Source organism: Durio zibethinus, chromosome 17 (assembly GCF_047325235.1).
Source record: "Durio zibethinus cultivar Kanyao isolate XHJ-2024 chromosome 17, ASM4732523v1, whole genome shotgun sequence".
Taxonomy (NCBI): Eukaryota; Viridiplantae; Streptophyta; class Magnoliopsida; order Malvales; family Malvaceae; genus Durio; species Durio zibethinus.
In genome coordinates, this window is record NC_143178.1 from 5,760,370 (window position 1) to 5,784,155 (window position 23,786).

Consider the following 23,786-nt stretch of genomic DNA (forward strand, 5'->3'; position numbering starts at 1 on the left):
CAAAGGAAGGACGAACAGAGTGAAAAATTATTAGCCAAAGCAGCCGCGGACAAAAATGTTCCAATTCAATTATAGGCCGTGCTATCTTGTTCTGGAGCATGGAAAAGTTTGTCCTCCTCCTGTTAATTATTTCCTCTTCTGACAGGAGATTAGGAAAATTTACATACCGACAACCCGTTCATAATCATATAGCTAGTAAGAAGGGAGGTAGCTAGTTCTTAGGGGTAGTTTCTGAGTTCTCTCACATTGTCGGAATGTTGTTCATCAAATGGGGTTAAAGTATGAAAAAAAAAAAAAAAACAATTATCCCAATCGATATTAGAAAAACGGGGCAAAAAGAGATTTCAAGCTCTTACGAGTGAAGTTGAATGACTGATTCCAGGGTTCTGTTGTGGGTAACTAAATAGGAAAGTAGGATCATTATATTTCTTTATTTCCATTTCTTTGCTTCATTCTAATTTTCTGTACTAGTAATACAAATTAAAAAGCAATTTGATCAATTATTTTATTCAAAAAGCAGTTTCAATTTTATTTGGTTGATTTTGATTTTGAGACAATGAGATCTTAATGCAATAATAAGGCACAAAGTTGGGACCTTATATCTAACTTATATGTTTTTTATAGTTATTATTGTTTGTGAAAAACAATTGGATTTTATAACAATGAAATAAATTTGACTTGTTTTGAACTTTTATTATTTTGTGTTTGAATGTGATGAATTTAAATTATTAATTTTTTTATTATATAAATTAAATTGAGTCAAGATAAATTTTAAAATTCGTATCAACTTTATTAATTAGACATGAAAATCATATATTAATAACACGGGTAATGAACAAAGATTTAAAAAAATGAACAGCAACAGCTTATTATTTTAAGAAGCAAAACGTACGCTGTCTCTTTTATTATTTTACTCTCTTTTTTGTCTCTTTAAGGTGGGTGGCGTGGAGGTCATTGTTTATTACATTATATTGGGCGGCAGTGTAATAATATAAAAGGGGAAAATGATGTCGTGACAGGGGCATTCGGGGTCTTTCGCATTAGAGTTGGGAAGATGCCTTGAAGAACCAATCCATCCATCAAAACCCAAAATCGGACGGCTCTTACAACGTCTGTGAGCCAATGTTCCAGTCACTTTAGCACTCATTTGTTAAAGCCAAAGAGCTGTCAAGTTTCAAGATGATGGGATGTTGCCATTGACTTTTAGAAATTGACATTGTGTTATATTAACGTGCAGCCTTCACCCCAAATGGCTCCTTCGTATATCTATCGTCATCCTGATCATATATGTACTATAGTTTTCTTACAATTTATAATCCCGAAACTCTCGTTTCTTCTCCATCTTCTTCTTTTATCAGCAGCTAAGTTGCTAGGCGCCTGATTTGCCCTTTTTTCTTCCTTCTATATCTCTTTCATTTGAAGCTGGATTGGTTCGTTTTCGCTCATCCTTAACTATACTTCATAAAAACATTTGAAGCATGTAAGTTTTGCCTTTCCTAGTTCAAATCCTTTTCCAGAAAAAAAAAAAAAAGTTTCTGTTTTGATTTTCTGTGCAAGTACTTGATGCTTTATCTATCTAGCTAATTGTAGTTTGTAATGTGGCTATCGTCACATCTCAAATTCCTTGGCCGCACTTTTATAAAAACCTGCACAGCATTTAATAAATAAAAAAATTATTTTTTATTTAAACTTTTAATTTTTTAAATTTTAAAATATTAATTTTATTTTAAATACACATATTTGAAACAAAATGATTATTTGATTAAATAAAAAATAATTATACAAATTATCATATGTTTTAATAAAAATTTTATGACTATTTATTATAAATAATTTTTTTATCTAATCAATTTTATTATTTTTTATTTAAAAATTTGAAAATTTTGTTATATCAATAGTTATAATTACTTTTAAAATAATATTTTTCACTTTTCAAAATTATTATTTTTATTATTTTTATTTTCTCAAAATTTTTTAACACCATTAATTCTTAAAAAATCAAAAAAAGAAAAAAAAAAGGATTTTTTAAGAGAAAATGCCTGATGGGACTGGAACCCCTACGGCGTCGGCACCGGCAACTCCGGGAACGCCAGGTGGACCGCTGTTCACGTCCATGAGGGTGGACTCGCTGTCGTATGATCGGAAGTCAATGCCACGATGCAAATGCTTTCCGGTGACTGCCGCAACGTGGGGTCAACCTCACACATGCTTCACTGATTTCCCTGCACCAGACGTCTCTCTTACCCGCAAGGTTCTATCTCTCTCTCTCTCTCTCTCTGTGTCCCTCAGTTCAGATAATTAATTTCTGTTCCTATTAGTGGAGTATTCCGTCAACTAGAATGGGTACTGCTACGGCTATGCGTTTTATTGCTATACGCGCCAAAGCCTTTGCAGCAGCAGGAAGCCCAAGTTGAGAGAAAGGGTTAATTTCTGGCAGAATCATTAGCCAGTAATGATTCGTTTGCAATGTTTCACTGGAAATTATAATAATGCGGCCGTTAGCAGTAACAGGCTAAGAATTTTTTTTGTAAGCAATCGTTCCAACAAAAAAAATAGTGTTATTATCATAGTAATTAAGTAGAGTTCATTCAAATTTGAACCCCATTTAGCCACTTTTTATGCCTGCATATCGGTAAATAAATCTTAGACTTTATCCACCGAAAGCCCATGTTCTGACTTGTTTGTCATATATCATGATCATAAATTAAATTGTTTCCGCACTTGTTTCTTCATTTTCTTTGAAAGGAAATTATGCGATGCAATATCATTTTCCCTTTTATTTTGGAAAAATGAAACGAAATGAAACTCAGTAATTAATCAAAATCGAACCCGATAAGATGCTAGCTAAGAAGTACTGCACTGCGAAGTTCGTCCTGTAGTGGATGGGAAGAGTAGTAGAGTTTGGAATTCTTATGAAACTTATGGGAAGAGGCCTTCTTCCACTTTAGAATAGTGGAAATTGGAAAGCAAAGACTTTAGCCAGCAAACGAGGGTTTACATTTTTAATTCCATAGAGAATGAAAGCCACCGACTCTTACTTTTAGTGGTCTCCTTTTTTATTTATGCGGGCGGTACGTAGTGGCCTGTGGAGGGTCACGACTCCTCAAGAGTTGCAAGAGAAATTCCAGAAGTAGTTTGATCTAATTAATTACCTAAGATAAATTAATGAATGTTAAAGTACATAATTGTTTTACTATATCATTTTCCTGTGATTGGTTGTTACAAGCCTGAATCGCTTTCCATAAGCACGGGCATGAACTGTATCTAAATTTTGAAACAAACTAGTAGAAATTACAATGGTATGGAAATGGCTTTATGCAGCTGGGAGCAGAATTTGTGGGAACCTTTATCCTAATTTTTGCGGCTACAGCGGGACCAATAGTGAACCAAAAGTATTCTGGAGCGGAGACACTGATAGGAAATGCAGCATGTGCAGGGCTGGCTGTTATGATAATAATTTTATCAACCGGACACATCTCTGGGGCTCATCTTAACCCTTCCCTCACCATTGCATTTGCTGCCTGTCGTCACTTCCCATGGGCACAGGTTCCAGCATACATAGCCGCTCAGGTTTCGGCCTCCATTTGTGCTTCTTTCGCTCTCAAGGGAGTCTTTCATCCCTTCATGTCTGGTGGCGTCACTGTCCCCTCCGTCAACTATGGACAAGCTTTTGCACTCGAGTTCCTCATTACTTTTAATCTTCTCTTCGTTGTCACTGCCGTTGCCACTGACACCCGTGCTGTACGTTGTCTTTGCTCTGCCACTGCTACAATTCGATCTTTACCATCTACTTACAACCCTATGATATCTTTATTCTCATGAACAGGTTGGAGAGCTGGCGGGCATAGCGGTTGGGGCGACTGTCATGCTTAACATTCTTGTGGCAGGGTAATTAATACTTTTTGCTTCTTTTGCCCCCTTATCAAATTCCTACTTTATCTTCCCAAGTTTTATTTCTTTTTTATCCATTTTGTTTATGCTTAGAACATATCACAATTACATTTAATTATTATTTTATTTATTTTGTCTTAAGTTGATTTTTTAATTTTAAACACAATTTTGGTGCACGCTTTGAAACGAATATCATATTCTTTGATTATATTTATATACAGGGCTTCTTTTTGTTTTTATTTTTTCAACATAAAGATGTTAAACTTTACTTTGGTGTATACAGACCCCAAATGTAGAATTTTAATCATCAAGAAATGTCAAATGATATAGATTTTTTAAAACCTTTTTATACATATTTTTTAAAACTTTACTCTAGGGTTAAACGTCCATGGTATTTAATTCTCATAATGTTCATTACTTTACTCAATATGTATACGCTTTATATATATATATACATTTTAATGTAATAATCTATGAAATAGTATAAAATATAATCCGAAATTCCTAGACATATATGGATAGAGCAGCTAGGCTTAGGTCGACAGCAAAGATAATTGATAGAAAGACTAGAGGTCTGCTTTTGGTGTCATTCAAAAAAAAGTAGCTAACAAATGATCCAAATAGTAGTGATAATAATTTATGTTTGACCTTGTTTGCAGGCAAAGTAGTGGGGGTTCAATGAATCCAGTGCGGACTTTGGGGCCGGCTGTGGCAGCAGGAAATTATAAGGCATTATGGATTTACTTGATAGCACCCACACTGGGTGCCCTGGTTGGTTCTGGCACATACACTTTGGTGAAGCTCCGAGGGGAAGAGGCTGAAGCACCACGGCAGGTCAGGAGTTTTCGACGCTAGCTTTGAAGTCCAAGATAGCAATCATATCATCGTTGAAGGCAGAAATTTGATAGTTTACGTATAGTTTTTCTTCTTCTAATGTCTCTTTCTATGAAAGCATATATGGTCGTTTGGTTGTGAGTGGGGTAAGGATAAGACAGCTTTGGAGGAGAATGGGCAATGTGACTATAAGTCCACGCCCTACAGTATGATTGAATAATCTTGTCCTTGCTTCTTTATTCTATATGGTTTTTGGACATGAATGTGATTGGCATTTCCTTGTCTGTTTTAATTATGCATCGTTCAATAATTGGACTTTGATTTGTAATTTTCCTTGTGATGTTTTGATTTATAGTGTCAATAATGTACGCTATCATAGGCAAAATAAATGAATAAAAAAAATAATAATATATCTTTATCACCTGTGATATTGTTTAATTAAGAGTATAGTAGGCAAAATCCAAAATTATTATTTATTTAAAAAAATCTGCATATTAAAAAAATTATAGATATTAAAATTTGAAATAAAATTTTGATAAATATATATTTTTTTAAAATAATTATTTAAATTATTTAAATTAAACTTTGGATTGATATTGTTATTATTTAATTTAATCTCTACTTTATTATCACTTGGTTTTAGTCTAAACCCAAGTGGCAGGTAGCCATATACAGTAGTTAATTTGACACAAGATTTCATGGTCAAAATTTTTTCATGATCTTCTGCATTTAGTATTGTTAGAATACAAAACAACTATTTTTTTAGGAAAGTATATAAAACAAATTAGTACTGAAAATAATCGATTTAATTGGCAAAAAATAAAGTACGATTTCATTGCAAAAAAGGACTGATGGGCGATAGCACTCTATGTTTCCAGTCCATGAGGTGTCATGGTCAGGTCCTGGTATACCTTAATCCTACCATAATTGATCTTGAGTTGAACAGCAAATGAGATCTTATTTTTAAGATAGTGGTCTTGAAGTTGTACGCGGGTATTTTAAACACAAGGAATATGTTGCTGATATTACGTGCGGACAGTGTGAGTCATAGGTCTCAAAATATGTAGATAAGTGTTAGTTAGTAGACAGGTGTCTTAGAGTCGGTTAGCTAGTTGAGTGCTATTGAAGTTGTGTATGGACATCTTCAAGTGGATTGATAGAGTAACAAGTAAAATGCTAGAATTATGGTGATTAAAAAAAAGGTCATTGAATCCTAAGTTGGGTGAAGAAAAGCATGAGATGATTGTGAAAAAAAATACTCATTTTAAACATTTTTACAATTCTTGATAGGAAGGCAGAAAAAACTCTTATGTTTTTTACAAGAGAATGATTGGTGTCAATTTTCTATCAATCCTTTGATTAGTGGGTAAGTCGGAGTTTAATTAATCTGAAGTAAATTACTCTTTGGCACATATGTTATTTAGGTAGGCAAGTATAGTTAGATCATGAGTGTGTGAGAAGATATTTTTTCAAATCATGATAAATTTAAGAATAATCGGAGTCGATGTGTCTCGTATAATGTCGTTGCATTGAACTATGGGGTTAGACAATAACGTTTGTTATGTCTTTCAATTTTTTTTCTTTTAAATTAAAAAAATCATGAGATAATATTTACATAAAAAAAATATTATCGAACTTGAGAGATGAGCGAGTTAACAGACAGTTATTTTGTTAGATCCTTGTAGCCAATTAATAGAGGTGTACTACGGATGGGTAGTATATCGAAGTTCCCCGAGGCAAGACGTGTATAATGTCTGGTGTCCATTATGCATACGAATAGCTACAATGAAACTAAGGGCTAAGGCCCTAAGATATGAGTGTCGTCGGATGATATAAGCCTAGGTTGGCTTAGGGTTGACCAATATATGTATTGTACTTTCGAGATTTAAGCATGAAAGCTTGCATACGATACCGGCGGACATAATTTTGGATTCTCACTATACAAGAATGAGATAATATCACGAGAACTAGAGTTGTGAGCCCTTACATACAAGGTAGGTCGGTGCCCGTGACCTTAATGCCGCGGGCAAAGATGGGTGTGGGGGCCACCCGGAATTTTGTGGGTTGATGAGTTTATGAGAGTTGAGTTCCTTCTCGTCGAGTCTAGAAATGTGCAACTCTACGGAATCAAAGCTAAGAAAGACTCTCGGGCATGAAAAAATTAACCCGCGAAAAGCTGACCTCGATTAAGAATAATTTTGATGCCATACCGACGGTGCCACACGCACACGTGATTTCGGTCTAAGAAATGTGTGGCCCGTGACACCAAGCTTATCCAAGACCATATGTTCCAAACTGCCAGGGCCTACCTCTATCTATAATGAGAATTCTTGTCCTTGTTTCAGTTCAGACAAGACCCCCCTGCAAAGATTCAGCAATGTTGTTCAAACAACTGGTTTAACTATGTTTGGAACCTTGGATTAACTCTTCTTGGGCCGTGCGATGATAGGCGCAAACAAGCCTAGACACCTTGAAATTGAAAGACCTAAAAAATGGAGAGAGTTGAAGAGTTGATCAAGAAAATCTAACATCAATCTGAAGGAAAAGTTACTTATTTCTTTACCAAGTTTCCGCAAAGCTAAATGTAAGGTACCGAGAAGAATATACATACCCAAAATAAAAGCTAACAAGTTACATGACTGATTGAAAATTGATGCTCTTGGCATCATTTACTCGATTCGATCAACTTTTTGTTCAAAATGCCTGGAATTCAAGCCCAGAAGAACTTCAATAGGATGCCCGTCCCACCTCCAATGGTATTGTCTCCAAAAATGGCATGTTGACAGCTGAACTTGACTCAAACAAACCAAGCTTCTCTAGGAGTTTCTTGATTAGTTCACCAACTAGGTACGAGATCCAGGAGCCGTAATCCCTTGGAAGACATAGCATGATACAGTCCGGTAGTAAGTTCTGTGTGGTTTTCTAGCATGACGTCTCCCAAGTGCAAGCAAAATTATGCAAATTAGAGAAGCACCCGCCACTGCTGCAACCTTGAGATCTTTATCATTGCTCTTACGAAATGAGAAGCCATAGAAGACAGGAGGAACCAAGCCAAAAATAAGGAATGAAAAAATAGCTAATTAGCTACAGTAACCTGCAATGTAAAATTCTGTCCCGTCCTAACAGTACTTGATACCGGTCTTCCTCTATGTTGGTATCAGCGGAAGCTCCACGAGGTTGGTCATTTTTCAGTTCTCTAAGCTGTAAAATTTAATTGTAAGTTAGTCGCCAGAAATGAGATCATGAAAAACAACTGAAAGAAATTTGTCAATTCTAAAATACATAGCTATGGTTAACGACGTAAGTAAAAACTCTAAACCACCTATATGCAAGCCAGTTCAGTACTGAAAACAAGAAAGATCTAACGATGTGAAAATGTCTGTCTCTGAAAATGCATATAGAAAAAGCACTAAAATGATAAAAATAGCCTCTGTATTTAGGAATGTGTCTGTAAGAAAGATAATTTACAAAATTCTATCCTGCATTTTAAGGCTTGGAATTTCCAAGTGAATCTAAATACAGGTCCCATCTTCGGTACAACACTCGTGGATTGACAATATATTAAATCTATTATTACATAATAAAATGTACATATTAACAGACAACTTTCAATTTTATCATGCATCATTGCTAACCGATGAATATTATTCACCGGGAAAAAAAACTCATATTATGACTAAAAGACAATAAGTCCTCCAATCAGATTTGCAAATCCCTAAGCCAAAACATTCACTGCAATTACAAAGCAAAAACTTGGTGTAAATGACAGAAGCATAAAATTATAGGCAATACTTATTATTGTGTCTGCTCCGGTAGGGGATGCTTGGCCTATGAATCTGAAAGCAAGCAAAACTACTCAAAAGAGTCAGGTATAGTATGTGGCAATGCACGGCAATGGAGCCATTATAAAATTCAAAGTTCAAATTGTTCTTTATTCTCTATGCAAGGAAATACAGCCATTATAAATCATTTGCTGGAAGTGAGAAATATTCTAGGCTATATATATGATATAAAGGATGACAGAATATGACAAAATATGCATCTACTCAAACCATTTGATGGAATCTGGAGAGGGGAAAAAGAGAGAAAACTTACCTTTATCAGCACCAACACCTGCTGCAGAAGACACAACACCTAAACCTGTGATTGATTCAATTAGTCCACCATAGACAATGCTTTTTAGAATTTCCCATTCATGAGCTTCACCACCATCGGTACCTCTCCGTTCATTTTGGGTTCTACTTTGAGATGAAGGTGCCACTTCCGTACACGGGTATGATGTCGGCTCAAGTGGCCCAGCTTCAATATCCTCTTATCTCATTGTCCCCTGCATCTTATTGCATGGTAGAAGATGCGGACAAATCAGAACTTCTACGAATGTATGCAATAGATTGCATTAGAACAATCAAGTAAATGAGTCAATAAATGTGAGAAAGCATTTTTATTCCCGTTCAAAGGAAAGAAAATTAAAGTTAAATATTCAATTAAAGGGCCCAGACACTGAGTGATTGGTTTTGCTATAAGAGCAGGCAAACACACATTTAACAGGACTAATCACCTTAAAGAGAATTATGTATGAATTCAAAGATATAGATGGTGATGAGAACTATTGAGCTTAAAAAGTTTTATTTCATATGTTGAGAAAGAGCAGGTTTGAATCCTCAGGTAATGCCAAGCAAGCACACAAAAGTCAAGGGAATCGTTAATGAGAATTTTGCTTTGAAACTAAGGTTTAACAGTAAAAAATATACTGTCATCAGGCTAATGCACAACAAAGACTCGAATTATCCAGAAAAAAAAAAAAAAAAGAAATACTTGAAAGGATAACAAAAGATTAGAAACAGAGAGGAAAACATCAACACAATAATTCAAAGGCAATCTGAAACCTTCTAAGCAACTACAAACTCCATACAAAGAGAAAAGGCAAACAATAAACAGAAAAAGACAAATGAGCAAATAGTCATAGCAGAGTTTCATCTTTTAATGGTTGGAAAGTTAATCATACTTTTCTCAAGAGTAGCGTTGGAAGCATTTAGAGATCATAAAGTTATAATGATATTTTTCTATGTTAGAAGCCTTTAGCATATAGTTAGAGGTCAATCTAATATATTCAGTGCCACATCAATTCAATTATGTTTTTATTGTCTCCTAATCGTTTTCTATCGCTTTATCTATAAATACAAATGTTCAGGTATCATTAAAACAAATCCAATCTACCCTTAATTCTTTTTACTACTCTCATTTCGACCTCACTACTTATGCGTCGGAGTATAAATGCAGGGAATACTCATTACTTTTGACTCTAATTGTCCTTCTCTTTTGTTTTTCCAAGAATACCCTAAGATTGGAGTTCGGCACAAACATTTAGCATTCCAAGTAAAGGTTTTTTTTTCATTCACTAACCGAGCATGAAACAATACCACCAAGGAAGAGAACTTTTGAGGAATGAGAGATGGACATTTTGACTAGAATAGAAACGCATAATAGCTAACACTCGAAATGACCTGTCCCACCATAGGCTCGATCATGAAACAATTTCAGGCTTTTATTGAGCAAATACAAGCCCTTAAATAGATGTTGCAAACCATAACCCCATCATAAGTTTTGAAAGTGCCTGACTTAATCACCTTTGGCAAAAAAGATGGAATAAGACAACAAAGTTATGAAGAGATAGAAGGCCTCTCGAGCTCCAGAGAATAAGAGCATAACACCCCAATTCGCCATTACCCTAACCACAACTCAACACATGCTACAATTCAAAAATCCAAAGAGACAAACTTTGAACCCCAATCAAACAAAAACTTAAAAGCCCAGATGCAAACATTGGAAAAAGAGTTAAAAATGAAGGCAGTAACATTTAAGGGTAAGCTTAAGTTCTTCAAGACCTCGTCTTCACTAAAGAAATCAATAGAGACATGTCTCTCAAAGGGTTTAAAATACCAATTTTAGAAATATACAACGGTATTTCTAATCCCTTTGATCATTTGAAAATTTATAAGACTAACATAATTATACATGGGGCAAACAAAGTTTTGATGTATAAAGGCCTTACTATCATTCTAAAGGGCATAGCTCAGTTTTAGTATAACAGCCTGAAATCGAGGTCAATTATAACGCTCAAAGAGATCAGCTACTCTTTCTTGTCTCGATTTGTAAGTAGCCAAAAAAGGAAGAAGATAACTTTAAGTTTAATGCCAATCCACTTAGGTCGCAATGAATTTTTAAAGAGTTATGTCACGCGTTTTAATGCGAAAACTCTATAAATTAAATACTTAGAGTAAATGGTCACTGTAACTGTCCTAACAAATGGATTCAACAACAAAGAGTATCACCTAAATTTGACATTCTCATAGCAAAATTACATCTTTTAATGATTGGAAAGTTAATCCTACCTTTTTCAACAGTAGCTTTGCCCTTATGAAATGGAAAAATAAATAAAATCCAATTTATCTTGATTGTAGGTATCTTTTGAGGAGTTTGTTTGCTTTCATTATAGTTCATGTCTGTAGACACCCAATTTGATCTAAGTCCGGATCAATTGGGCTTAGTCCAATGACGTCAGTCATGGGCTTAATTATTATCTATTTATTTATTTGTTTGTTTTTCTTCTAGATTTTTCTTTTGTTTCCTTTTCAGATTGATTTTCGATTATTATTAGAATAATTAAAAATAAAAAGGGGGGAATGAATTCTACCATGAATAAGGCCAATGAAGAATCATAGTTGGATTAAACTATTAGAGGATAAATTCAATGACTAATCTGATAATCCAGAAATCTAATTAGAAAGAGAATTCGGATTAATCAGGGATTCTAAAATTGATCATATAAATATAGGCTTAAACAGAACCACAAAACAGAAGAGACAGAAAGAAAACAAAAGGTAAACAGAAGCAAAATTAGTGTTTAGAAGAATAGAGGCGATTTTAGAATTTTTAGGAAACTTTGTTGAATTTTTGGCTTTTTTTTTTTTTGAAAAATTTTTGGAAAATTTTCAGATTCCAAGCAATTTTTAGGCAAAATTCAAGTTTTTTAATGACTTTTCCAATGAAAAACTCAGTTTCCTGTAGAAAAACCCAGAAACTGGTGAGAATTTCATCGACGTTCTTCGTGGGTAGAAAAAAAAGGAGAAAAAATTGAGGGAAAGAGAGGAAAGGGAGAAGCATCTGGCAAAAAAACGAAAGTTTTTGCCTTTTATACTATCGCAAAACGACGTCGTTTTGAGTGTTAATAAATCTAAGATCCGTGTATTTTGTCAAGATCCGACCCGATTCGAGCGCTAACCCGAGTTCGTTGACTTGCACCCTTGCATTTGGTTTAGTCGAGTCGAGCTGTTAAATCGAGCCGCATATCAAGCCATCCAGCAGCTTTTATCTCTCAAGTTAACCGAATTCAAGTCGGAGCCGTTTCAAGGTTTTTTTATATATTTATATTTATATTATTATTTCTAAATTAGAATTATTTGGTATTTTTTAATTTTTTTAATTTAAATTTAATTTAATTTAATTTTTCTTTTTAATGATTTTCTTAAAATAAAGTTTTCAAAAAAAAATATTTTTGAGAAAAAATTAAAAATATCAATTTTTTTAAAAAATAAAATTTTAAAAAATATATTTAAAAAAAAATTAAATCTATCAATTTTTTTAATAAAAAATAAAATTTTAAAGAAAAATTAAAAGTACCAAATCTCTCGTTTAATATTGAAAAAGGGAGAGAGCCAACATCGAACTCCATTTAATGGTGTCGGTAATGACAGGAGAAGTTTCCAGGAATTAAGGAACATCATGAGTTAAGTTGATAGAAAGATTAGTAACTAACATATAAAAAGACATTGAAAAGCCCCAACTCCGATGAAGAAACTTGATGATGTTGCAAGATTTTTACACTCCAACCAATTTTCCGCGTCATTCTTATTCTTGGATGGATGAAGTTATTCCATACTGCTATTCTAATCCTTTTACTCTGTTATTTTATTTTCTATTCTCTTTCGTCCCTTAAATAACTTATTTTTTATTTTTTCAATAAGATATTATAATTTGAGAAAAATAAAATAAAAATATTATAAATGTTGACATTTAAATTTTAACCAAATTAACTAACTTAAATTTCAGATTATTCTAAAAAAGTTTTTAGTTTTTGCATGTACAACAACTTCAAAAAAATTACAAAAAATTATTTTCAACCACAAAATAGACATGGATTATTTTCATAAAATATTTTGATTATTGTTAATATTATTTATGATTGTTTTCATAAAAATAATAATTATTATTTGATAATGTACATTTTTTAAAAAATTTTAATTATTTGAAATCATAATATATCAACAAATGTATTATTTTAATATATTTGGATGAGAAATAATAAATTTTTTCCTTTTTTAATTATTTAAAATTATAATATATCCATAAATTATATATTGATTTTATTGTTTTGAACATATATTTGATTTTTTTTCTTATATTTGAATTTGTTTTATATTTTTTTTCTTAAGAATCGGACGGGTCGCCGTCCGAAGAAGCAGAGTGTGAACCCTGGCTCTGGCTAATGGCGGCCACATCAGACTTTGTTAGAAGGCATTTCTCTTTTTCTCTGTTCTGTTTTATTTTTAGTTTTTGTAAGTTTCTTTTATAAAAAAAAAAATAAAAATTGAAGATCCAATTATTGAATGAAACGTGTCACTAATTGGAGTCTCCATGCACAATGCGTCAATGCCAATTACAACCTTTATTTTTTGTGTGGTTAGATTTCCCAATAATACAGAAAAGAAATTAAACTGTTCTCTACAGCTTCAGATTACAAGTTTAAACCAAGATGAAAAATGACACTTCTCTGGCCAAGTGGAACCAGAAAGTGATTTATATTGGCCTTCTGCAAAGCATCTATGATTCCCACTGGCAGAATATAATTCAGACAAAAAAAACAAAACCCAACTGAATATAAAGCAATTTGAAGCCAGAAGGCAGGGGCAGGGCACTTAAAACACGTTGGACTCATTAAGGCTTCTGAAACTGATTGGGATTGTGCACCGTAACTTACAGGAGTTGCTGGCACTTGGACCGATGATGACTATACACTTGTCAAAAGAGGAGCTGCCAACTTTGAGTTGGATGCCTAATAACATCCCATATTTTTCATGTGCTTTGCCTGATTGTGAAGATACAGTTTTCAGGAGCGAAGTTGCCAACTTTAGGGTGGAAAAAAGCGAGGGCCAAGGAAAGCCATTGACCATAGACTCAACAATTTTGCCTATATGAAACAAGGAGCTAAATGTCAAGTGCAAAACAGCCATAGTGCTTTGGAATCGATAAGTTTGACTAGCAATGTTGGCTTGTTGTCCAGACAGGCAAAATAGAGCTGACCATAGGCTTTTCCAGGTAAAAGTTGACCAAAAAAAAAATCAATAATTATCATAATAGAGGTCCAACATTTGGGATTTCTTGACATCCAACTCTAATATTGCTATAACAGCATCTAAGGAAGAGCTTAATCAAGATTATGCCAACTTTAGAGACCAACAAAAAATCAAAGTATACAAAACATGCATATGTCAAATGCGAAATTTTTTACATTAACTCATGAATTAAAAAAAAAACACTTAAAAAAGCAATGGTACTGGTAAAAACCATAGATTTACATTCCACATAGACATCCTGGAAAAGGATTTATATTCATTTTTGTTTTAAGAAAGGAAAAGGCACAAAACTTTACAAGTAGATGAAATAGATAAACAGTACCTAAGGACTCAGAAGTTCGCTATATTCTACAATTTTGTTTTTTGGCCAATATATTCCTCTACAATTTAATGAAGGTGCTATTTATTGTTTTGAGTTGTTCCAGCTCCTCCCCACAAGCAATTCCAGGATCAATATAGCACAACTGAAAAAGTCGTAGAATATAAGCCCATATATCAAAAGATGGTTAGATCAAAGAGAAAGTGTTTAAAAATTGTGTTATAACCTGGTATTGTGGCTTGTTCAGGGTGTGGACTCCTCTTTTTATAAGCTTCTGCCATCCCTCATTCTTTTTAAGCGATCTTTCCAAAGCAATTGTTCCCTGTACTTATATAAAAGGTTACAGAAGAAATGTAGCATTAGCTGTGCAACAATCACATGCACAAACATTAATGCATCAACAAGAGCACGCATACACGTAAAAAGCGCTAGATTCTAGCAACATAAAGAAAGACTGGTTATTGACACCCCTGCAAGTCCCAACTTTTGTAATTTCTGCCAAAAGAAAATTTTCAGATTACTTATTTCCCAAAATTTGCTTCCCTGATTACAGAACAATAATTAACAGGCCAGTGCATCAGACTTGAATTCTACAGTTACAAGGGCATCTAAAAACCTAACTCTTAACATGGTGGTCATGATTGGGCCTGAGTTTGTGAATCAAATGTACCATACAGGTTTTTCTACCAAATATTTAAATCAGATGGAAACCTTCCAAATTTCATATGAGGAACTCTGGATATGATTAATGTGCATAGTAATTGCAGTATTCAAGCATAGTTAAAATACACGAGCAAATGATAAAAGAAATGAGATAGCTAGGGTGAGGACTACATATATTATCAGAACTTCAGTAAAGTGGCAATATCATGATTCATAAGTATTAAAATCAGCAAAATTCAGTAGTAGTGGCATTTGTCAATGTCTACAAGCTGTTAAGAACGTCAGATAGCCAGCAAAGGCAGATATATGTGTAATACTCACATCAGAAGGGTCCAAAATCAAGAGATTGAACTGATGCATCCCATTCTGTTGATGTTTAACTTGAATCCCAACTATCGTTCGTGAATGTCCGTCATGTTGGAAGTATAAAGGCCTGCTGGGGAAAGCTACTGTCAAAACGGAACCATAGAATGTAATAAAAAATTGTATGCTTTCGTATCTTAATAAAACTGAGGGGAAAATTGGACAGAAACACAATGATATTCATTTGATGCACACCCTAGAACAAAAAACAATGTTAGAATAAAAGTTATAGCAGCAGTGTTGATGCTCACTTACGCTCTATCAGTGACTACAACACGACTGGAGCCAGATATGGTTAACCCAGTATCTGAAAAGTAATTCCACACCCAATCAACCAGAACCTGAGGTCCCTCACTTTTCCCTTTAGAATTATCACTCCTTCCATTGCCCAAAGACACACAAGAGTGACTTCGCTTCTTCAAACCCTGCTGTTGATGAACGTATCTATCCATAGGTCCAGAAACTTGGATTGCGTTCCTTTTCATCACTGGTTGTCCAGCAGTAGAGCTAGGAACAGAAAGATAAAATGGCTGAGATTCCTCCGGGCCAAAGTCAACCACCCTAGCACGAAGACCAAATGAACGCAAAAGAGAAGCACATTCAGTAGTCCCGATCCTATGAATGGAACCATAGATTTTGCAGTTAAAATGCTGGGCACCAGGTGGATCAAATCCCCTTTCCCAAGCAATCTCAAGCCAACGTTGGAGGAAGGCAATATCAGGAACAAAACCCGAACCACCAAACAGGACTTGTCTAGCTTCCTGCCTGCAAGCAAGCAAATGAGAGCTCAGCATTTGGATGTTGCGCCAGCCACAACCCCAACCAACATCCACGGACGGAAGGCTTTGGAAGTGGTCCACATAACCAGACAATATGGTTACTGATGAATTGTGTTGGGTTTCTAGTTCTAAACAGTTTCTCAGCAAGGAAATCAAACCATCTCTGACATGGTAAAAGTTGCTCCTTGTCTGTAAAGCAATCAACGTGGAAATGCTATCCACGTCAGTTGAGCCTGAAAAACAGCCAATTTGAATTTGAATAGCCAATCCCAGGTTTTTAGCTTCTTCATCTTCATCCTCAAAGTGACCGTTGGCGTGCCTGTATCAAATAATTGCTACTACTATTTATTAAAAATCTTAAACAAAAATTAGAATTTAAAAAGGAAGTAGAACAAAGAAAAGAGCATACCGTTGCAGATCTGAGGAGGAAACTGAAAGATGACAAAAAGGACAGATGGAAGATTCCATAGATCGTACTTCTTCAATGCCGAATAGTTTATTTTTTAAAAAAAGAAAAAATTATTTTTACTTTGATCTCAATTTCGACGAAAATCCAAATCTTTTGGTTAGCGCTAATTTTCTGATGAATAATAGCAAGAAAAATAAATAAACAAATAAATTCAGTCTCGGAGCCTATGATGAAAGAAAGATGCGGCCATGGGTATCAAGACGCTCACCTCCAAAAGCAGAAGCGGTGGTGAAGGCAAGGGGGAGAGGTGATCAAAGTGAAGCCGTCGATTCGCCTCCTAAGTTGCGTTTATGAATTGTAATGTTTGGTTGGGAAACACGGGAAAATTGGAGCGAAAACTCGCTGTCCTTCCATTTTCACTTCAGACAAATCATCCCAAATTAGGAGAAAACTATAGTTATATTTAAAAAAAAAAAAAAAGACATTCAAATTTTAAAATCAAATTACCTGGAACCAGTAGCAAATGTCTTTCCCCAAATACACGAGCTCCTTTAAGTTCTAGGGTTAATTTAAGATTGAAGTTGGGGGTTGCTTTTACATTTAAAAATACTTTTTAAATAATGCTAAATAATAAACAAATGATTTTTCGATATAAAAATATGAATTGTAAATTCAAATAAAAAAACTAATAAAGGTATTTTTTATTATTATCTTTATATCCCTTAGTTATGCTTACTTTCAGACATTTAAATTATAACTATTTTTTTTCAACTCAAACTTTTTTATTACGGTAACAAAAATACGAAACTATACCTTAACCTGCTTGAAAACTAAAAATGAGCCGTGCACTTATAGAATCCCTTTGCAACAAGTTCTTCCGTGCTAGTAACAAATTATTGGGAAAGTGTATAAGTATAAACGTAAGAATAACTGACTACAATCTTGTTGGAACAAAACATCAACAATTATTTGTTACTGCCGGTACTGGTATTATTTGTTTATCCAAAAATAAAAGGAGAAACTTTTGTTTTTCCCAACTTCTTGAACTAAATTCACAAGGGATTTCTCAAGAACAAGCAACGTCTAGATGAGAGAATTTTGTTTGCATTTAGCAAATTCCAATGACTAATTCAATAATCGTAACCAATGTTCATTCAGAATATGTACATAATCCGTTAATCCTCTCTTAAAGAAATTTATTCTGTTTTGATCTAAACTGCATCAGCTGCTGCTGTATTTAGCATCAGTTGACAGCAATATGATCATCTACAACACCCCACCCACCGAGAGAGCAACTACATTTCCTCTTTCCTAACCACCTGAGTTCCACTCTTTGATACTAGTAGATCTTTCATTTCTCTGTAGCTCTTGAGCTCTTCGAGCGCATCTGCTGTTTTACGTGGCATAAAAAATCCAGAAGCAGTGCCAATACCTCCCTCATATTCAGTCCTTATCGAATGAGTTGAATAACAACTTGGATCTTGTCGCAGAGGAGGTGCTGTTCTAAGCATTTGAACAAGAATGCCAACAGCAGCATCTTGTGATTTTTTACCAACTGGCACTGCCTGTGCAGTGAATTCTGAAGCTTTTTTACCCTCTACGTTCTGACTGTAAAACCCAATTGCAGGCATAGAAAGAAGAATAAAGAATGTAAGCCAAAAGGGAACCAATCATAAACATTATATAAAATCAAACTCTTACAACAAGCAACAATAAGGTAACCTCAAGAATAGGAAAGTCCCATATTAAATTGATCCAAATCAGCAAAGGCAAGTAAAGGAGGAGATGCATATCCGAGAGCAGACTCTGATTCCATATAAAAAAAATTAACACATCACTTTGTTCCTGAAGAATAGAACTATTCTAGAGAAAAATTTTCCTGGTTTTTATTACTCGTTGTATTCTTTATTCTGATGATATAAATGACCTATATGTCAAGCGCCGACTATTAACCAGGCTCACAACTTCTGATGCCTAGGCTTTTTGTACACTTTTAGTTTCCTTCTTGTTTTCCGTAGATTTGCTTCCTTTATCCATGCTTCAGGAACGGAATCTTTATCTTAACCAATATCATATTCTAAGCTTAGAAACAAGTATATAGGATCAATTAACCTGAGCATGTAATGTGTGTAAGATAGACTTGAGGCAAAATAAAGCTAACTGAATGAGTGCAGCCTGAAAATAGCAGTTCAAAATTAGTCTTTCATATCATGAAAAACTTTTCACACAAGGAGTGCTTCAAAGATAAGCACTAGATCAAATGTGAAACTAGCAGGCATAAAAACTAACACTAAATATTTTTTCAACAAGAAATGTAGTACGGGCATCAATACCATGAAACAGATTTAAAAAAAAAAAAACCTACGTACCTGGTCTGATTCAAGGAATCAGATACATCTACATCATCAACATCAAACGGGCAAGAGAATTCGCAATCATCCATGTCATCCTGAAAAGATAATCTACTAGAGCTTCTAGAGAATCCAATACGGGGTGATCCACTAGAAGATAACAATCCAGAGAATCGGCCTGAGTCATCTTTACTATCTCTGACCACCTATGAAACAAATGAGTATTGGCCTTATGCCCTTATCAGCTGGTACATAAATACAGATACAAGGTTTTGTAGAAAGGTAAAAGTTTCAAATAGAAGAAACAGAAATTTAAGACTACCTTGTGTACAGAATAATGATTTGATAAGCCAGAAGGAGACTCTCCAGCCCTTAGAGCTTCTATTTTCCTGTATGATCGAATCCCAGAGGGAGATTCCTGAGATGAGGCATAATGCTTTGAGCTTCTGGGAGACAGAGGGGGAAGGGAATGTCTACTTGTATCAGAAGAGTTAGGAGAAAGATATCTAGAACTTCTGCCAGTTATTGGACGAGGAATGGTTACAGGGGCAGTCTCAGAACGATGATGACTAAGTAAAGGATTAGCACCAGATAAGTATGTTGGAGGTGATGGGGAAGGAGATGGTGAGAATGGGGGTGAAAGCTGATATTCATCACGAGCAGTAACCTGTTGTAGAGTTGACAGTCTAGGATTTTGAATTCTATTACCATACATATCAGAAGGTGGAGATGCAACATCATATGTCATCGGAGATGTAGAATAAGCAGGTGGAGATCCCGCAAGGGATTGATTTTGTGCAAAAGGGAATCCTCTGTGAAAACCACTAGACCAGCTATGTGGACGTTGAAGTGGAGCTGAAGATGGAGGTCGCACTCCTATTAATGGAAAGGAAGTAGCACGGACACCCTTCTCTGATGAAGGAAAGGATCTCATAGGGTCTGTGGTCGGGCTACCAACATAGTCTGTAATAATCTTTGGTGGCAAAGATACCAAAGGCTCAAGGTTGAAATCAGATAGAGATGTACGGTAGGTCACTGACACACAAAGAAGACCAGAAAGAGCCTCAACAGGAACAAAACTATATTCTTTCATCACATGCTCCTCTTCCCTAGTGAATGGATGACAAAATGATGAAACCTTGTAAACAAGATCGAAATTATATGTTTGGCTCAATGAACTCAGCTGCCTAAAGATTCTATATGCAGGAAGAAGCCTCATTTGTGCATAAACAGACCGTAAAAGTATGATAGACTTCCTGTAAGTCTTCTTATACAAACCAGAAGTATCAGCACCACTTGGAGTAGCAACAACCCGAGGGCAATCATATTGAACAACCCATCTTTCTATAACAGTCTCGGTAAAGCCCGCAGCTGCAGCTGAAGGAGTACAAATATTGTCCACTGATGAGGAAGAAGAACCATGTTGAACTAGTATTATGTCGATTATCACAGGATCCAAGAGATTTCTAAGGGAGAAATTGAGATTCTCCAAAGCTGCTGGGCGGTGTCCTAATACTAAATTGAACCATTTGTCAGTCTTTCTCACCCGAGAAAGAGAAAAAGATTCTTGCTGTTGGTGGTGGTGGTGAAAAGAAGGGACCCTGGAGTCCAAAATAACGTGCAAGATCTTGGAACGAAATTGAGAAACAATTTGTTCCGATTTTCCAGACTCTCGATCCATTTCCATGGCAATCAATCATCAATCCTTCCCCAAATAAACCGAAAATTATTGCGATGTATTACGAAAACGACTATAATTAGTCGACAAAGGTGGAGAAGGGAAGCTCCCTCTCAACTCCGATCACCAACGATTTCACTAATCATTACCGAATAATGATGATGCAAAATCATTCATATAAATCAATCTGAAATGAAAATAATAAAACCTAGTCAGCCGGCAAATCTAAGGATTTAGGAATTTCGAAAGTCTTACCTGTAATCGGGAACGATAGAAAGGGTAAAAGGATTTCAAACTGGAGGCTAACCAAACCAACACGATCTAAAAGAAAAGAGCGAAAGAGTATAAGAAATTAGATTAACTTACTTGAGATGAGAAGGGAAAAATGGTGGCTGGCTGTGTAGTGATATGCACTCAAAGCCAAAAGAGACGTGAAAATCAAAAACACGATCGCGTGAAACGCAGAGGATGATATGAGCCCGGCGTCCCGCTGTTAAAATTATTAAACTCTCTCCCTCGGCTACGTCACTCTCAATTAAGTATAAAAATATTAATTTGACGAATAAAATATGACTTTTTGGGTGTGAAAAATTTGACTAATGGATGGTTTTCAGACGCCGACACGAGTGTCAGGGCTCCGACACGGGTAAGAATTAGTTACTTTTCTTTTTCTTTCCCCTCGCGGTTAAGTCAAGTTCATGAATTTTTTTGTTAAATATAATTAAATATTTAATTATATATAAAATTTATCACAATTTTAATATATTTTACAATTTTATTATAAATTATAAAAAGTTATACTAATCAATAAACATCGATAATTTTTGTACGAATGTGTTAATTTTAGCTATTTTTTATATATTATTAACATTTTCATTAATTTTATCAATTTTTTATTTTAATTTTTAAATTTAATTTTCATTTAATCAATTTTAACCAAAAAATTTACATGTATAATTTTAAAAACTTTATCTAAATTCTCGTTTGATTTCATTTTGGCATTAAATAACAATAGGATGCAACGAAGTTCATTTTCAATTTCCATACCTTGAATTAAAATTAATTAAAAAATATGAAAATAAATTCATTAATAAAACACAATTAGTGTAGATAAATGAAATTAAAGTTAATAACTGGTAACCTTTTCAACTCATCTACTTATAATATGTTATTTAGTTTAATTATATTATTATTATTATTATGCAATGTACCCTTCTTGGGGCCACATTCACGGCGTGCCATATTACTTTCACAGGTCCTGGGCCGAAGCCAACGGGCTTCTAATCTTCAGCATGAAGGCTCACCCCTTCTCAATCTCTTCTGTTTTCTTCACCGTCCATGTGACAGCTCCAGCGTTATGTCTTTTGTTTTTTCTACTTTTTTGGATGACAAAATATTATATATCAAGGAAAAAAATTTGTTTTCTTTAATAGACTTTCGTGCCATTGCCAATACCATAACTATCATTCCTCGTTTGGCGAAACAAAAATTAAAATTGTTTTATTTATTTGTAAATATAAATAATTAAATAGGTCAATTTTCAAAAAGCGTACATCATAACTTAATAATGCTCCAAGTGAAAAGCTAAAGTAAAAGAAACTAAGCAAGCAAAAATAAAATAAAAATATTGATGGATGGATGAAGTTTTAACAAATTTAAAAATCAGGAATTAAAAAAATTTTACATTGCAAATTAAAAATATATTACAAAAAATTAAGAATTAATGGTGGAATTTAGTCAAAAAAAAAAAAGAAAATATAAAAAGAGGTAAGGAACGCAAGGAGAATAAGGGAAAAAGAAAAAGCAGACAAAAGACCGGGAAAATATCGGAGAAAAGAGCCCTGGATTGGATGGTTGGGTTTTGGAGGTTTCAAGAATCTACAACAGAGCTTCATCGACATTTGTGCATTTGTTTTACTTATCTTCATCATTCATTCAAGTGATTTGATAAAACCTAAATGAAAAAGTGTCGGTGAATGGAAGACCATATCTTAAAAAGGACGAATGCCTACTAATAACATCGGGTTTGATATCAGGCCGGGTAGTGGGGGTCCCGATGGACCCAAAACCCAATTAAAATTATTAAATAAGAAGGCCAAACTTCACGCAAGAAGCCCTTAACCCATTGCGTCACGTCTATCGACAGGCTGCAATTATGTGCATAAGGACAAGGAAAGGTCACGCAAATCAAATACTGCAAAGAGTTGAAAATTGAATTTGTAAAAGCATTAAGCATATAGAAACGCCAATAAAGAAAAGGGCATTTTTGGTTGAAGCTATATAGGAGAGTCTACTCCTCCGACATCGGTTGATCCTCCATAACTGCATCTACTGTACTCTCCACCAATCAAAGTAAAAAACATATAACAACGAGCAAATGGCTCCAACAATGGCTGTAGCTGATTCCAAAGCCATGGCAGCAAAGAAAAAAGAGGAGGAAGAGTTGAGAAAGAGAAACCAAGAGTTGGAGAAGGAGTTGAAGGAAAGCAGGGAAAGAGAGGAACATATGAGAAAAGAGTTACAAAAGATATGGGAAAGGCTAAGGGTGGCGGAAGAAGCCGAGGAAAGGCTGTGTTCTCAGTTGGGAGAGCTAGAAGCAGAGTCCTTCAATCAGGCCCGTGCTTACAACGCCCATATCCTCTACCTCATGAACCAGCCCTCCAAACCACAGCTCCCCTGCACCCATCTCCATCCTTTGATTTTTTTTTTTTTCTAAATTTTCCAAAAGTTTTCTAGTACTGGTATATAATTTTTTGGCTTCTGGTTTTGTCTGATGTTTTATTATGTAACAAAGGCGTGAGGAATCTAACCAAGTTTGTCTATGGATCCGTAAATATATGAGTTCCAGTCTGTTGCTAATCAGCAGTTATGTAAACAATGTTAAATATTCATGTGTCAGCGTTTGAAATGTGGCAGGACAAAAAATACTAGTCGGTTACTAAAAATTTAATGACAACATGGTAAGATGACACAGCACACAGCAACCAATTGAGCCAACTTGGTGTTTTGTTGGACGAATGAGAGAACTCCATGTGGCAGAAAGGATATAGTGGCTAAACCACCGAGGGAATCAGGAATGGATTGGA

At 34.7% G+C, this 23,786-nt stretch overlaps 5 protein-coding genes across 16 annotated transcripts; 2 read left to right on the forward strand and 3 right to left on the reverse strand.

Annotated features, from left to right (window-relative positions):
• The first annotated feature begins 1,261 nt into the window (after positions 1-1,261).
• Positions 1,262-5,146, forward strand: LOC111287558 (putative aquaporin NIP5-1). Its single transcript, XM_022878187.2, has 4 exons — positions 1,262-2,251; positions 3,322-3,741; positions 3,827-3,888; positions 4,551-5,146. Exons 1-4 carry the CDS (start codon positions 2,036-2,038, stop codon positions 4,744-4,746), a joined length of 894 nt encoding a protein of 297 aa, XP_022733922.2. The 5' UTR covers positions 1,262-2,035; the 3' UTR covers positions 4,747-5,146.
• Positions 5,147-6,644: 1,498 nt separating this feature from the next.
• On the reverse strand, positions 6,645-9,702 carry LOC111274102 (membrane protein of ER body-like protein). Its single transcript, XM_089745729.1, is given in 8 exon segments — positions 6,645-7,589; positions 7,592-7,805; positions 7,855-7,926; positions 8,008-8,110; positions 8,493-8,577; positions 8,821-9,036; positions 9,477-9,486; positions 9,541-9,702. Coding segments are annotated over 8 exon segments (999 nt in total). The 3' UTR covers positions 6,645-7,452.
• A 3,729-nt stretch (positions 9,703-13,431) lies between these two features.
• Positions 13,432-17,214, reverse strand: LOC111274113 (Peptidase C78, ubiquitin fold modifier-specific peptidase 1/ 2). Of its 7 annotated transcripts, none has more exons than XR_016329118.1 (8): positions 17,179-17,214; positions 16,940-17,090; positions 16,672-16,741; positions 15,739-16,581; positions 15,442-15,553; positions 14,684-14,779; positions 14,461-14,602; positions 13,432-13,972 (listed from the first exon to the last, which is right to left on the reverse strand). XR_016329118.1 is itself a non-coding variant. In XM_089746272.1 (7 exons), the coding sequence occupies exons 3-7, from the start codon at positions 16,728-16,730 to the stop codon at positions 14,519-14,521; spliced, it is 1,194 nt and encodes a 397-aa protein (XP_089602398.1). In that variant the 5' UTR covers positions 16,731-16,741; positions 16,940-17,090; positions 17,179-17,214; the 3' UTR covers positions 14,337-14,518. The 7 variants fall into 7 exon arrangements, 4 of the variants coding, with proteins under 4 accessions (XP_089602398.1, XP_089602396.1, XP_089602397.1 ...); XR_016329117.1 differs by having other exon boundaries at positions 16,672-16,842; XR_016329116.1 differs by having other exon boundaries at positions 15,442-15,556; positions 16,672-17,090.
• A 545-nt stretch (positions 17,215-17,759) lies between these two features.
• ATG13 (Autophagy-related protein 13) lies at positions 17,760-21,271 on the reverse strand. 6 transcript variants are annotated; one of them, XR_016329115.1, is made up of 5 exons: positions 21,067-21,216; positions 19,345-20,887; positions 19,041-19,251; positions 18,394-18,477; positions 18,263-18,279 (listed from the first exon to the last, which is right to left on the reverse strand). XR_016329115.1 is itself a non-coding variant. In XM_022866808.2 (4 exons), the coding sequence occupies exons 2-4, from the start codon at positions 20,707-20,709 to the stop codon at positions 17,967-17,969; spliced, it is 1,866 nt and encodes a 621-aa protein (XP_022722543.1). In that variant the 5' UTR covers positions 20,710-20,887; positions 21,067-21,271; the 3' UTR covers positions 17,760-17,966. The 6 variants fall into 6 exon arrangements, 5 of the variants coding, with proteins under 5 accessions (XP_022722543.1, XP_022722561.1, XP_022722532.1 ...); XM_022866808.2 differs by lacking the exon at positions 18,394-18,477 and having other exon boundaries at positions 17,760-18,279; positions 19,041-19,228; positions 21,067-21,271; XM_022866826.2 differs by lacking the exon at positions 18,394-18,477 and having other exon boundaries at positions 17,760-18,279; positions 21,067-21,271.
• A 1,678-nt stretch (positions 21,272-22,949) lies between these two features.
• On the forward strand, positions 22,950-23,591 carry LOC111279817 (protein RESPONSE TO LOW SULFUR 2-like). The gene has a single exon (XM_022866872.2). The coding sequence runs from the start codon at positions 23,078-23,080 to the stop codon at positions 23,414-23,416; it is 339 nt and encodes a 112-aa protein (XP_022722607.2). The 5' UTR covers positions 22,950-23,077; the 3' UTR covers positions 23,417-23,591.
• The last annotated feature ends 195 nt before the right edge of the window (positions 23,592-23,786 follow it).

What these genes read in the sequence shown, in the direction of transcription:
- LOC111279817 (XM_022866872.2), top strand. Translation starts at nt 23,078, where the DNA reads ATGGCTCCAACAATGGCTGTAGCTGATTCCAAAGCCATGGCAGCAAAG.
- ATG13 (XM_022866808.2), bottom strand. Translation starts at nt 20,709, where the DNA reads ATGGAAATGGATCGAGAGTCTGGAAAATCGGAACAAATTGTTTCTCAA. An exon ending in ATCATTATTCTGTACACAAG is followed by an intron (nt 19,229 to 19,344) that starts GTAGTCTTAAAT and finishes TTTGTTTCATAG; the next exon opens with GTGGTCAGAGATAGTAAAGA. An exon ending in GATTCCTTGAATCAGACCAG is followed by an intron (nt 18,280 to 19,040) that starts GTACGTAGGTTT and finishes TGGGTTTTACAG; the next exon opens with TCAGAACGTAGAGGGTAAAA.
- LOC111287558 (XM_022878187.2), top strand. Translation starts at nt 2,036, where the DNA reads ATGCCTGATGGGACTGGAACCCCTACGGCGTCGGCACCGGCAACTCCG. An exon ending in TTGCCACTGACACCCGTGCT is followed by an intron (nt 3,742 to 3,826) that starts GTACGTTGTCTT and finishes TCTCATGAACAG; the next exon opens with GTTGGAGAGCTGGCGGGCAT. An exon ending in CTTAACATTCTTGTGGCAGG is followed by an intron (nt 3,889 to 4,550) that starts GTAATTAATACT and finishes CCTTGTTTGCAG; the next exon opens with GCAAAGTAGTGGGGGTTCAA.
- LOC111274113 (XM_089746270.1), bottom strand. Translation starts at nt 16,730, where the DNA reads ATGGAATCTTCCATCTGTCCTTTTTGTCATCTTTCAGTTTCCTCCTCA. An exon ending in TGATTTTGGACCCTTCTGAT is followed by an intron (nt 14,780 to 15,441) that starts GTGAGTATTACA and finishes ATATAAGTACAG; the next exon opens with GGAACAATTGCTTTGGAAAG. An exon ending in TGAACAAGCCACAATACCAG is followed by an intron (nt 14,603 to 14,683) that starts GTTATAACACAA and finishes CGACTTTTTCAG; the next exon opens with TTGTGCTATATTGATCCTGG.